At 37.9% G+C, this 14,948-nt stretch overlaps 2 protein-coding genes across 7 annotated transcripts in view; both read right to left on the bottom strand.

The window, feature by feature from the left end:
- Positions 1-283: 283 nt before the first annotated feature.
- mcm10 (minichromosome maintenance 10 replication initiation factor) lies at positions 284-12,843 on the bottom strand. The gene is made up of 18 exons (XM_066669145.1): positions 12,566-12,843; positions 11,340-11,573; positions 10,529-10,837; positions 9,717-9,927; positions 8,840-9,005; positions 8,589-8,756; positions 8,180-8,296; positions 7,754-7,947; positions 7,589-7,659; positions 7,208-7,321; positions 6,849-6,966; positions 5,588-5,798; positions 4,123-4,255; positions 3,733-3,869; positions 3,091-3,204; positions 2,410-2,555; positions 881-923; positions 284-766 (listed from the first exon to the last, which is right to left on the bottom strand). Exons 1-18 carry the CDS (start codon positions 12,573-12,575, stop codon positions 683-685), a joined length of 2,580 nt encoding a protein of 859 aa, XP_066525242.1. The 5' UTR covers positions 12,576-12,843; the 3' UTR covers positions 284-682.
- Positions 12,844-13,674: 831 nt separating this feature from the next.
- pparaa (peroxisome proliferator-activated receptor alpha a) overlaps positions 13,675-14,948 on the bottom strand; it is a 62,305-nt gene continuing 61,031 nt past the window's right edge. For 5 of the 6 annotated variants that reach the window (XM_066669340.1, XM_066669344.1, XM_066669342.1 and 2 more), the window contains one exon: positions 13,675-14,940. In XM_066669340.1, coding sequence (XP_066525437.1) covers positions 14,696-14,940 — 245 coding nt within the window. In that variant the 3' untranslated portion in view covers positions 13,675-14,695. The remainder of the gene's footprint in view (positions 14,941-14,948) is intronic. The other variant, XM_066669345.1, reaches the window with a different exon arrangement.

Below are 14,948 nucleotides of genomic sequence, written 5' to 3'. Positions count from 1 at the left end.
AAATGTGTGCTCTCACACCCCTGCACAAGTCGTCTGTGAGGCAGCAGGCATTTTTTTTTTGCTGGCAGCAGAATGGATCTCTGAAAATTCCTGAGCTGAAAGCTTAGACAGACAGTGAAATGAGAGCTGGGGCCACTTCCAAAAATTTACAGAGTGCACTGAACTTCTTCAGCTCCATCTTTCGTCCTCCTTAGGTCACCTGGAAGGCAGACAAGTGACTAACTGCTTCTGAGCTCAGGCAAAGGCAATGAAAGCTCACATTCATATGTGAGGGAGTATTTGTGTTTCTGCCGCCAGTCCACACCCACTTCAAGACTATTTACTTGGATGTGAGAATGATTAAGGATAGCGGATAAAGCAGGGACCAAGGAATGTGAGCACTCTGGCTAGTTTAATTTAGGCTGTTTACCACAGTTACTCATGATTCAAAGGTTCATAAACAAGAAAAGCTATAAAATCATTTAAAATCCATTTCAATGTACAAACAAATAAAAACAGACAAACAAATGGCTAATGTCAACCAGCCAATGAGGTAAGACAATCTGAAGTGGTACTCATGCTTGTGCTAATCTCCTATTAGCTTTAACAGACCTGAGAGGTATCCAGCTTCACTGTTTTTACTACTCTTAGCAGGATGCGAGTGGCTGGGCCCAGACGGATCAGCTGGAGGAGGCCACATGCTTTATTTCATGCTGTGGAGAAATTTGGGCTTCTCTTCTCCACGTGGCAACAATAGCTCTCCTCCGATCTTTGGCCCATTCTTCTCCTGAGGGAAAAAAAGGTGCAAAGAGGGAAATAAGTAAAGGAGCCAAACTTATTGCCTGAGCCCAACTGCTAAATGGGCCAGATCCTCTGCAACCATTCAAAATAAGTATGGTACCTTTAACATGCTGTCTCTCTGCCACTTAAACAGACCACAGTTGCTGAAAAAGAATAGAAGAGTCAGTGTAAATGATTTGCAAAAGTTTCTGCAAATTATCTAAAGTAGTGTTCACTAGGGATGCACCAATATAAATAGCATTTATATTAGTCCTGGCACTGTTAACATGTTTACGCATGGCATTAAAGGAACACTATGTAACATTTTTACCTTAAAACCTCAGCTTCAAAATCATAGTGACGCTCCACTGACTTGTAACAAGGAGAATGGGGCCTCTGTTGTTGCTACACTGGGCTCAGCACTGCAGAAACGGCATTTTTATATAACTGCTGAAAGAGGGTAGGAAACCTCTCTCTGCCTCCCCATTGATTTCAGCACAGTGCTGTAAAAATGAATTACACTAGGAAGGCCCCAGGAGCAAGAAAGCAATATCTTACCTAGTGTTCTGTTAATCTGGAAACTTTAAACAATTTCATTTTTTTTTTTACCACAAATTAATAATTGTACAAAATTTGGCCACAACTTCCTCCCATAATGCACTCATTTTACAGAGCCTAGTGACATATTAGCAGTTTTATTATGCGATGTAAACACAGCGTCGCAACTGCTGAATTCAATAGATAGATGGAATAATTATAATGCTGAAATACAGATTAAATCTGTTTCGGCACTTCTTTTTTTTCTTCCTCATGTCTCACTTAATGCACACATTTATCTCTTATAAAAGTTGTTGAAGCTGAATACGGAGGCGTTTATTTGTATGAGCTGTTAGATGCGAACTACAATTTCCTCTATTATAGCTTGTGCCTGAGCTTCGATTTGATTGATGTTAACTCTCTACCTGAAAGTTTTACTCAGCAAGAGATTTTAATACAAATATCTTAAAAACTACACTGAAATGTAATAATAAAGTAAAAGGATGGTTTGCTCTAACCAGTTTTGCTATGCATACCACTCTACATATATATTTCACATATAGGAATTACATTATATATAATTACATATAGGAATATAGATTTATATTCCTTCCAAAAAAAAAAAAAAAAAGGAAATACAAACATTTTAGCCTGAGATTTGATCATGATCAATCAGGAGAATATTTTAATCAATTGGCACCACTAATTGTTTTTAATCTGTTAGAATTTATACTAATATAAACATTGCCATTTCAAATAGTTGCTCAATATATATATATATATATATATATATATATATATATATATATATAATAACCGTTGTTTTAGTTAGTTAACTTGTAATTAACGCCAAATTCATAGCGAGAGGGGTACTAAAATGTAATTGATTTACTAATACAGTTTTATTTTAGATATGCTAAATATCTATTTAAGTTTACCATATGTGATGCCCAAGTATGTTGAATAATTCTGTTATGGACTTTGCAGTTAGGATCTGTTGTCTCTCATGGCCAAAATCAATACAGTCTAACATTAAACGCATTATCGTAATATCACTGTTGTGAAAAAATAAACCATGAAACCAATGAAGCTGTTGCTTCTCTGCTTGCTCACCTGCAGGCTGCCATGGGGAACCGGGCAAGGCTAATCTTCCTCTGTCCACAGGGGCATTTAAAGAAGCGCTTGACTGCATCATGCCAGTGGTAATCATGATTCTCTTCAACACAGCGCTCGGCAGGCTTGAAGTGTGTGTATTTACACTGTAGATAAGAGCAGCTTATTATCCACTGGACATTAATGTGCTGTCCACATATGCATCATCTACTGTGGCTTATTGTTCAGACACTCAGCTGAGTGCTTGCATATTAAACCTTATACAAAATAAGATTTTGCTTTTTTACATAACTACTGTTACTTGAGCCTATCTTCAGCTGGTGACAGAGTTATATTCAGGATGTGCCACATTAATGACTTTTCATCATTTCCACAGTGTTCACAGCTTTGTTTTTCTAAAGAGGAGTAGCCATAGCAGTCTAGGGAGGTAGGACCAATATGTCAAAAATATTTGGCAAAAATAAGCACTGAATTGGCTGGGTGGATGTGCACTGAGCCACAAACCTTGATCAAGAGCTTTAAAAAAGTCAACACTGAAAAAATGACCTTAGCTTTTTGCTTCCATAATGTTTTACTCCTTAAAGCATGCTATTCAATACTGCATGCAAAAAAACCCACTATGGATCAATGCTGTCTGTCTCTGGTAGTGTAAACACAGGAAAGAGAAGCTGAGTCACATACACTTTTACAGGTGACTGCACGACACTTCATTTCTCTGATGCTCTTCATCTTTTCTTCCAGTTTCTCCTTCTGCACCAGTGGGTCAAAATATTCTTGCATGGCCTGTGCTTCCACCTAAAAGCACATCAAGGAATTTACTTATGTTACAATGGTTATATTTGCAATCTCACACCTCTATGTTCAACACTGATGGACTTTAAAATGATATTATAGCATAATATTTCTCCTTACTGTATGTATATCTGGCGATGCCTTACTAAGGTTAGGAACAGTGGTTTAAAAATAAGTCACATAAATTTAAATATTTAGTTTTTAAACAAGACTGAACTAGTATGCCAATGAAAAGAATGATAAAATATATATTAGCTATATATTATAAATTTGTGGCTACTTTAATTGGAATGTAAATATTAATTTAGGCTCTATGTTTACATTTGAATTTTCATTCATTGCCACTCGGTCATTGCCATTCATTGTCATTTCTCTAAGGTAAAGGTATTATGCAGCTCACTAATTCAAAAACGGGAAAAACTAGAGCACAAAATACTCTTAAGAGGATTCATGCAAGTCCTCTCTGGAAAATAGAGATAAAAATGTTTGTGGGGAAAAAAGGAACATTCATAATATCAATTTCAAGCACACCTCTCCCATAATCCAGGAGTTGGAGGACTTTGCGTTAAGAATGCGCTGAAACTCTTCTGATTGGATATATTCGAGCTGCTCTCGTCTCTTCTTCTGAGCTGGCTCCTCCTCTTCAGCCTCAGCAGCTGTCTTCTCATCTGTGATAAGGAAGGACAGGAAGATCATGGGAGTTCAGGGTTTGGTTGGTTTTACTGCAGTGTTGTTAGTGCTCAGTGCAGCATAATGGGTAACACCAATGCACTGAACAGGAACACCACTCTGTAAAAACGAGTCCATGGGCAAGTTACCTAAGGCTGCATTAGGCTACTTCTGTAACATGATTAAAAAAAGTCAGACTGTCTGCCAAATACCCTAAATGTAAACGTGGACGGTTAATGCTGGACTGCACACCTTCAGTAGAGGTCACACTGTTCTCCACTCTGGTACGGATGTCACTGTTGCTGGGACGCTTGCGCTTCACAGCATTGGGGTCATCTTTAACAATAGCCACTCCTTTAGCCTGGAGCTTCCTTACTGCAGCCAGCTGAGAGATGGAATACAGAGAAACATTTAATACTACAGGTCGATCAATTAGACATTTATCAGGTGTCACATTATTTCCCCAGATGTCTTTTTAAATCAACCCCAACATGTTTGGTGTCCAAATTTTGCTTTGTAGATTTAGTTCTAGAGATTTCATGACTAGATGCTGCTTACAATATAGGTGCTCTTTGTAATTCTCCAGTGCTCACCATTGTATTTTTGTCTTCCTTGAATGATTTGGGTGGTGGATTATTCTCAGCAGCCTGCAGTGACACTGACGTGGTGGTGGTGGTGGTGTGTATTGTGCTGGTATGAGTGGTTCAGACAAAGCAGTGCTACTTGAGTTTTTAAACACTGTGTCCACTCACTATTCACTCGTTAGACACACTTACTTCATTGGTCCACCTTGTAGATGTAAAGTCAGACAGAGTAGATCATCTGCTGCTGCACATTTTGTATTGGTCATCCTCTAGTCCTTCACCAGTAGATACCGGACGTGGTTGGCTGGATATTTTTGGTGAGTGGACCATTTTCAGTATGATTAACTGTGTCTAATCCACTCGTACCAGCACAACACACTAACACACCACCGCCACAGCAGCACTGCGAATGATCCACGATCCAAATATTACTTGCTCTGTGGTGGTCTTTTAGGGGTCCTGACCACTGAAGATTAGGGTTAAAGGTGCTAATGAATTATGCAGAACCACAGATGGCCCACAGACTGGCAGCAACTTAAATGTTGTAGCTGATGGGTATATTTATTGTGTTTACTTGGAACACTTATTCAGTTCCAAGGAACACAGAAATAGAAATAACTAAATAATGACTAGAGGTTGTTTTTTGTAGTCAACAAAAAAAAATCAAACTAAGAAAAATCATGACTAAACTTGGTCATTTACTCATCTTTTTGTACACTAACAATACCACAGCTTGAAAGCATGATAAGTACTAGAGTGAGCTAGACCTCTAGAGTGGTGCTGGCCTTTTACAAAGTTTAGAATTCAAACACAGCAACTGCATTAGTTAGCCTAAATAACACACTGTCCATGCTCCAAAATGCATGGTCACATCTTCATAATACACAGGGTTTGTTTTGCATCATGATTCCTTAAAAAGTCAAACTGAAATTTTACAACTCTTCTAATGTTCACCAACTAAATAAAGGTGATCCAGGAGGGAGGGGGGAATTATCATGGCATTGTCTGGAGTTCTTGAAATTAGCACTGTTTTTAAACACTTTATCAGAATTAATCCAATGAATCAGGTGCATTTCATTTTGCTTTCTTCAAAACGCTACCTGTTGCTAAAGGGTTAAAAAGAATTCACAAACCTTTGCAGTCGATAAGCTTTTTGAGGAAGGAGGGGACACATCCAGGACAATATCCTCCCCTTCAGTAAAGCCTCTCCCTAGCGTGGGTACAAGAGGAGCGTTGAGGCGGCGTGAAGGAGGAGACGAGGCATTCGGAACCTCTGCTTTTGGTGAGAGGAGAGCTCCTCTGTTTATAGAGGGTCTCGCTGGGACAGCAGTGTTCTTTAGTACCCTGAGAAACAGGACCATATATATATATATATATATATATATATATATATATATATATATATATATATATATATATAATATTAATTTTCTATGTTCGCGCCCTCGTAACAAAGGAACCTTACAAAGTGTATATACTAGATACTAGGGATAGGAGGTATCCACATTTTTTGTACCATCATAAAATATTATCACGCTATACAATATTACCATGGGGAGGTGGGGGGGTGTAGAGGATGCACTGTTGGGCTGCGCTGAGCTTTATATCTCTGTGAAAACAAATTCGAGTGAAGGGTTTTCTGGGTGTTTTACACTGTGCAGTTTAACTCAGCACAGCCCAACAGTGCACAAATGCTGATGATAATAAAAAAAATAAAGCTGTTTCTGAGAGAGCAAATTTCTGTGACTAGTGCTGGAGAGACAGTTAAAAAATAAAAGAAATAAGACAGATTCATAGCTGGTGCTTGTGGTTAATTGTACTCAGACTTAAAACACATAAAATCACATCATACGTGTGAGCACAAAGTTAAGTGACAGGTTTTACTTTGTCTATTTCCAGCTTCATTCCTCTCTCTTTTAACCCAAACTTAGCACTAAACTCACAACTGCGGTGGGCTACTGGGCTTGCACGTTTCTCCACCCGTTTTCAGAATGTGACATCACTAGTCAGTGAGCGCTCACAGCGTCCACTCCCAGTGGCCCTCTTAAATGCACATGAATTAACTTTTTGGCCTTGTGCTTAAAAACACAGAACAAAAATTGACACACCACACACGTCATCAATACCACCCTCATTTTGAGATACTGTCCACATTTGTAATGTTGCGGTATACTGTATTACTGTTATACTGCCTGCCATTTAGCTCCAAAAAAACCAAGGCATACAGTATGCACAACACGCATACAGTAGCAGTTCTTGCACCTAAACCCTATGGAGCCTTCAAAGGGGATGCACTACTAAATATGAACACAGAAACAAGGGGTACAAGAATGCAAGTGTATAAAAAGAAACAGTTAAAAATCACATTCATCTTCAAAAGACACACAAACACACCTTTTCTGGATCTCATCTGCCCTTTTCCGTCTGGCCTGCAGCATTTGCTTATGCAGCTCTTTCTGCTGTTTGAGGAGGTCAGAGGCAGAAATGGACAGAACAGTTGATCCTGATGGATCTGCAGCATTAAGAACAGGAGCCATAAGCAAACATTGAGGTACAGGCACAAACTATTGATTATCTTTACAAAGTAATGTTAAGCACTGCTCTACAGCCCACTGGTGACCCAAAATGGTAGTGTATGCAGACATATTTATACAGTACTGTGCAAAAAAATCCTACCAACCCTGCAAAACCTTGCAGTTTTTCTTCCGTCAAGTTATTTGAAGTACCTGCAGAAGTTTTATAGTGGGCATTACCTGTTGGTTTAGCTTGTCCCAAGTGTTTCTTTATATTAAGCGCTCCTGGTGTAGGCATAGACATCAGGCTTCTAAAGTCATCTGAGCATCCAGCCACATCTCCTGCACTAAGTGCTACAAATGACAGAACAATAAAATTGAATTAAAACTGACATTATTTGAAAATACATGCATTTCATTCATTCTCCACTCCAGACAAAAGTGTATGAAAAACTTATTTTACACATTAAAGTGTCTTACTCTCTACCAAATCCACCTGCCAGAGCCACAAATTCTGATTCAGTCCATACCTAAATAAAAACTACTTCTCTAATTAAAATATGCAGGTAGATTTAACTAAATACATTTAAGATTGCATTAATACATTTAAGTCAGGCTTACCGAGCTTCTTGGAAGGGATAAATGCTAAAACTGCCTGAATGGATGGCTGCTTTTTTGGCTGTGGGGCAGTCCTATTAAAACATAAAAGGACAGTTATCAAAAAGAATATATATATACCCACACACATTTGTTTTTTTTTTCCTAGGAAAGGAGAGATTAACTTACACTGAAGGGGCACAGGCAAGTGAAGACATTCCCCCATAGTGGAAGTCACTTTGGCACAGACGTTCCCTCAAACCTCCATGGCCCTTTCTCTTCCCAGGGGCCGAGCCTGTGAAACTGGACTGTAACTCTGCTCTCTTTGAGCTCATCTTCTTATACTGAGCCTTAACATGGAACTGGCAGTACTGACACTCATACTAAAAGAACAAAGACAAATTAAATGAAAGAGAGTGAAGAGAAAAAAAAAAAAAATATTCTGATGATGATTCTTCATCATCAAGTCATTATACCGACACCTAGTGGCCAAAGCAATTTGAGTCTTTATTACAGACACAAGTTGAATAAGTATATTCAATATACATATTTTCATAAATATTTTTCATAAAATGCCTTACTGCTCCTTTCAGATGATGGAATAGGTGAACTCACCAAGTTGACTAACTGTTTGCAGGAGTCTCCATTCTTCTTTTTGGCTTTGCAAGTACCAAAATCCATAGCTTCCCCCAAAATCAGAACCTTCTGTGGATGGTCCACTGTGAGGCTGAGCTATAAAACAGAAAATATTCCACATTAGAGCTGAACACATGGAAATGGACAGTATCAAACAAATATACATACGACAATACTATTCACATTTCCATCTATATCTCATGAAGGATTCATGAAAACTATGAAGCTTTGTACAAATTGAAAATAAAACAGGCTAAAATGACAGGCAGTTTGCAGGTTTGCATTCAAAATGTACATTTCTATATTATTATAACATTATTATTATATCATTTATAACAGAACATAGTGCACATATTCATAATGTACATTTCTGTGTGCCTCTGGTCACCTCATTAGAACCTTCTTTATTCTTCATTTGGTTGGGGTTGAGTATCCCAATCACTGTCCCTGTGTCTGTCTTCCACAGGTCTGTGTGAACTGTTCCAAAGAGAAAGAGCGACACATTCACCTCCAGATCATGGAGGTCATTCAGTTTCCAGATACTGAAGGTTTTTCCCTGTGAAAGAAAAAGATGCACAGGTCAAATACATAAATGACAGTGATTAATATAAAATTTCCAAAACTGCAGCTTTTGCTTACATTGTTCTTGCTTTGTGGGGTGATTTTATTTATCACCACAGCGAAGGTGACCCAGTCGCTGTCCTCAAGATTTTCTCTGGCCAGTCGATCAGGAAGGCTTGAGAGCTTGATCATTCTGCGGTTTGCCATTTTGTGTTCAATTTCTACAGAGGACAATCGAGGTCTTCTACAGAGGAACATAGAACACAAACAATAACTTAATTTTACTGTATTATTATTGTTTTATTATTATTATTGTTCTATTATTATTATTATTACTACTTCAAAATTACACATCTGAAAATAAATATCAGAGAAGAAAATGCTTACACTCACATTGTCATGGTGTCAAAACACTAAGATCTGAATTTTTTTGTTTTATTTATTTACTGCCATATCTGTGTTTACAGTGTGCATTCATTTCCTAGTTAAAGGACCAGAAATGGTTCAAACTGCTTAAAACTCAAAAATAAATTTTTTGAAAAAAATTCCTGTTACATTAGTGTAAATTAGAGTTAAAATTAGTTTCCTACAAAGTTACCATTTTACAAATGTTTATAATGATAACGATAAAAGATTTGGGGGGGCACGGTGGTGCAGCAGGTAGTGTCGCAGTCACACAGCTCCTGGAGGTTGTGGGTTCGATTCCCGCTCCGGGTGACTGTCTGTGAGGAGTTTGGTGTGTGTGTGTGTGTGTGTGTCTGTTGCCCTGTGAAGGACTGGCGCCCCCTCCAGGGTGTATTCCCGCCTTGCGCCCAATGATTCCAGGTAGGCTCTGGACCTACTGCGACTCTGAACTGGATAAGCGCTTACATATAATGAATGAATGAATGAATGAATGAATGAATGAAAGAAAGATTTTTCAGCTGGGCTCTCTCTTAAAATACTACATACTCACCTAAGCCGGAGACCGGAGAATTTCTCCACAGTAACATCCTGAGTGATGGAGGGACGGGGAGTGGCCTGTCTTGTAATGGGAGGAGTTCCATTAGCACTTTTACTTGGTGGGGGTGACTTCACTGGGTTGCTGATTTTACTATTGCTTTTCACGGTCTGTGACAAACTGTTGCTGACTCCTTGTCCCAGCAGGCTCTGTTTGCTGGAGGCGGCTGTTAAAAAATGAAAAAAAAAAAAAAAAAAAAAAAAAAAAAAAAAAAAACCATAAATAAATAAAACCCTGTTTTCAGCCTATTTTATTTTAATGAACTCAAATATTTTAGTGACCGACCAGTAGATTAATCCAATAAAAACAATAATACGTACTGCTTAAACACACATGTATTAACATTCTTAAATTGTAAAATTGGGACTCAGTCTACATGGACTGGCACTGTAGGCCATTATAACATTTAAGTCCACAGGGATCAAAAGGCAGTAATAACAAAAAGCGCACACATAGCAGCCAAGCACTGCCTAAACATTAAATGACAACAAAAAATATCAAACATTGAGTTGAAATAACTGACAAATCCTATGCCAATATTTCTTAACCAAACATCTGCATAAAGCTGCAACAGATATTTCTATGCATACATGAATACAGATATTAAAATCAGTAATTTTATCAGATTATTCTTTGTTGAAAACTATGTTAAAAAATAAATAAATAAACAATCAAATAATTTTGCTGAAACAGGTTCAAATCCTCCTTTTTCTGACAGTCAAAGCTCTTATATAGTAACACTCACACACACATTTATAACTGACTACCTGCTTTGGGTTGATGTGCAGTCTTCCCTTTGCGCTCTGTGTTTAGAGGTGGAGACCCTGTAGCTGCACTCTGTGCAGGTGGAGATGACCAGCTGTGTAAATGAGTTTGAACAGTTGGTTTTTTGCATTGCTGGGGGGACATCAGGTGCTTGGAGGACTTCTGTGTTTCTGGTGCAGGTTTGGTGCTTGTCTGCCTTTGTGAGGACGGGTTGTTTTGCATCTGTCTGGGTTGAGGTACTGCATCATTCTGCGATGCCTCCAGCTTCTGCTGTAGCGTCTTCATCTTTTCTTGCATCATTCTCAACTCAGCTACAGTTTTAAAAACATCAATGTCATGACGTGAATGGCCATTATTCTGAGCATTATTATGATTAATTAATCTTGTGGGCCCCAGCATAACTAACACAGTTCCCTGGGGTCTCAATGGGGTCTACAGCAGGCTTTGGGCAACATACTACATGGATTCAACAACGCAGCACCATTCTTACCCTGTCTAAACAGCCCTATTCAGAACAAAACCCTTTTCCCTTAAATGATCATGAGACACAGCTCTGCCATTTTTGCTTGATTCGCTTCCTTCTCCATTCTCATTTCTGACTGGGTGAGGTTTATTTCAGTTTCAGTTTATTTCAGGGTTGGTAGAGCTCAATATCCACAAATATTGCGCTAACGCACTGAAGAACATATATGTATGTTTATGTATATACATAAACATACAAGAATATATAAATGTTTCCTCTTAAATATATGTGATTCATTGTCAAATTGTTATAAATAATCTACAAAGTGTACAAAAATTATGTCATTTCACCTTCCAGATCCTCTTTGGATTTGTTGAGCTCAGTTTTTTCTTGTGAGACTGAAATTGCAGACTCCACATTCTCCTCCTCTTCCTCGTCTGGTTCTGTATAACCTTCACCTAAATCATCATCATCATCATCAAACAGATTGTCTAAATCATCCTCCTGTTCTCCAGCAGCAGAGCTCTGTGGCTCCTGACTCTCTTCAAACAGAGAGAGTAGCATGTCCAGGTTTTCATCCTCAGCTACAGATCACAAAAAATGTGTGTTAGTACCAGAGAATGTTATTCTGTTCAAATCTGTTGCCTTAAAGGCAAAAACAACTTTTCTCTAAAAGGATGTTCCTGTTGTCTGTTAAAACTAAACAAAGTAAACAGCTTTATATGTAATATGTAAAACATGTAATAAAACAGACGTTTATGACCAACAAAACTGTCAGTAATATCAATTTTCATACAAATGGAAGAATTCTGACAGCTAGGGCTCCTGGCATTATAAACGTAGAAAACCAATCTTGTCAAGTAGCAGGGTAATGATTTGGTCTAAAGTGAATCAGTCGCTATGTTGAAACATCTCAGTATCTCTATGTGACAAGTTCATATTTACGTTTCAGATTGTTGGCATCTAAAGTTATCTGCGAAATGTACAATGAGCATATAATTTACAGAAAATAAATAAATAAAATAAAGTTTATATATGAATGAAAGATTATGAACCATACCATGAATAAAAGCTGCAAGACATTTTTCGGACAGAGATTTAGCCTCATTACTGGAATGGATTTATGATACTGTCCTGTCTGTAGTTTTCATTTATTTATGGGTTGGACATTTCCACAAGGCACGACACATCGAGAGAACACTGGCCTATATCTCAACCCCTATACCCCTCTGCCACTCACCTGCAGCTCAAAAGCCCCGTTTCACATGTTGTCATTATTGGTTGCTTGGGTATATGATTAAAATAAACCCTGGAGGTCTGAATTAGCCTGTTGTAGACTGTCTTGAGGCACTGCGGTTTCAAAGCTAAAATGTCCAGCCATGGCGTGTACTGCTTATTTCACGCTGGCTACATCTTGAAGTATTTACACAACAAATATACATGTTAACAAGGTAAATAAGTAAACAGGTTTTTATTACAACGGGTCTTCTTTAAGTTCATAAAACATGAAAAGACGTGGTTTCAAATTAAATGCCAGATGTAGACTTTGAAATAAATTAGACGAGTCTCTACTCACCACCCGTCATTTCAGAGCAGGTCTCGTGTGATGATCAGTAAACTGAGTTCATTCAATGATACAGTAACAGTAACTTCATTCAGGTGAATGTTGACACACAGCTCACAACAGGCCGAAGAGCTCTAAAGTCTGTGTCTCTCTACAGGTTTAAGAACAAACATAACAATAACACAGTCCTTCCTCTCACAAATCTGACACTGACAGAAATAACCGCTAAAAACCTGAAAACTATCCGCTTTGTTTTCCTCCTGTATTTCTCCAGTGGCGCGAAAAATGTTAAACTGACAAAGACCCGGAACTACGTCACGACAAGCGCCGACTCCAGTGCCCATTCAAAATGCTAAACAAAAAAAACCAAACAAAAAAAAAACCCAACCAGTAGTGTTAACTGCGAACTGGGCACATTGCATTGCTTTCCTCTTACTGTTCAATTACACTATTCAGTTTCAGTATTGTTTGTCTACAATCTTGGGTAAGAGTAGGCGAACTGTGCGCTGATCTTTAAATAATCTCTGCCGGAGGACCACTGGCCGGTATGCAATGTAGATCGTGGGATAGTGGACTCCGTTGAGAACCACATACACACCAGTTATTTAAAAGCAATAACCGCAATTAGATGTCTATAAACCTCTGTAGCAAACTATTAGTGTAGTAAACATTTTACTGTCAGAGTAGGTGACAGGTTACTATCAGTGTAGTCAACCGTGTAAATAGTGTCGTCAACAAATAGGGATACTGAACCCATCATATGAAGACATATTTTATAAGACACACACATTCAAGCAGCCAGTAGCAATAAAATTCAACACAGTATAATATAAATTATATCACAACTAATGTTAAATCAACACTTGTAGCGTTGACAATTGTTCAATTTTTATTTATCACTAAGAGTGCTGAGAAGACACTGATGAATTTACTGTGTAAACACAAATGAGATAATGTGCTGTAATATAGGGATATGATCTAAAAAGTTTACAGCCATCTAATAGTGTGCAGAAACTTTGCAGTTTGCAGTTTCTTTGATCAAAAGATCAATTACTGTAATGACAGAACCATAAAGAAATACAGAAACCATGTTTTAGATCAAGATCTACAATCAATCACATTTATTTATGAAATGTACTGGACATCATACATTCATTTTCTGAGGCTAAAAATAGGTCATTGTTGTGATGTAAATATTACGTTAAAACAGATTAATTAAACAGATGTCAATTAAGAAACAATTAAAACATTCACCCTTTTCCACTGAGAAGTGCATTACAACTATTTTGTTAAGTGCAAGTAGTGTAGTGTGCTTGCTATAACATCGTGCTGATATGGTTAATCAAATCTTAAAGTTAAAAGCTGAATCCAGATTTTCCCTGAGTATCTAAACAATGCAATATTCCCTGACATTAAAAAAATATTCCCTATTCATATACTATATTTCACTCTTTAATGTGTGTGTAGACTTTCATAATGCAGTTGCATAATGGTGAGTATGAATTCTGTATATAATACTATAAGACAAATAACAAGAAAGGCACATTCTTTATCAAATTAGACATTCACATTTGACAATCACAAATATCGCAAATAAATATCAATATATTTTGACTAATAATACATGGAGTGCTATACAGTGCATATGAAGTGCTTATTCACATTTTCTTTTTTTACAATGGATCCACATATAATTTTAAACCAGTTTAGATGAGGTATTGGGACTTACATTCATGTGTAAGTCACATTCCAGCATTCTACAATGGCATGACAATTATACAATTTTTGGATTAATGCCACAGTCACATTCTGAGAATAGCTCACACTCCTTTAAAAAATATAAAAGAACTTCATTTGAAGAGTTCAGTGGCAAGAAAAGTGCCTTGTATTTGCAGTACTGAAGGTAATTGTTGCTGGCTGGACCTCATTACTGCAGTGAATTTACTGCAGCCTATGGGTCATGAATTTTATTGGACAGCTATTTTAATGTCCAAGTACTGTTACGATGTCCATGATAGTTTAAATAGCTTGCCCAACGTGGCTCTATAGAAGCTAGCTTTCAACCCCTTAGCTACTCTCTTGGGGTTGTAGAGAGTCCATCAAATGCTACCAGCAACACCCTTGCCCCCTAAGGTTTAGCACTCAGTACATATCCTTGTAGATTTCCTGTAGTAATGGATGAAGAGAAGTGTCCTGTGTCTTCTTAATGTCCTGTACCAGCAGAGCATGCTCAGTTACAAGCTGCCGAAGGTCGGCCAGTTTCTGCAGGAGCTTGGGGAAGAGAAAGGTGTTGTCAGGGTGGTTGGCCTCCAGATGGAGTCGCAGAGCATGAATAATACTTTCCTGAATGCACTCGATGTGTGAAACATTTGCCAACCCTGGTCGATCTGTGAAT

This window comes from Hoplias malabaricus, chromosome 4, assembly GCF_029633855.1.
Source record: "Hoplias malabaricus isolate fHopMal1 chromosome 4, fHopMal1.hap1, whole genome shotgun sequence".
Taxonomy (NCBI): Eukaryota; Metazoa; Chordata; class Actinopteri; order Characiformes; family Erythrinidae; genus Hoplias; species Hoplias malabaricus.
Note: the sequence above shows the minus strand (reverse complement) of the source record. Positions and strands in the feature narration are given on the sequence as shown.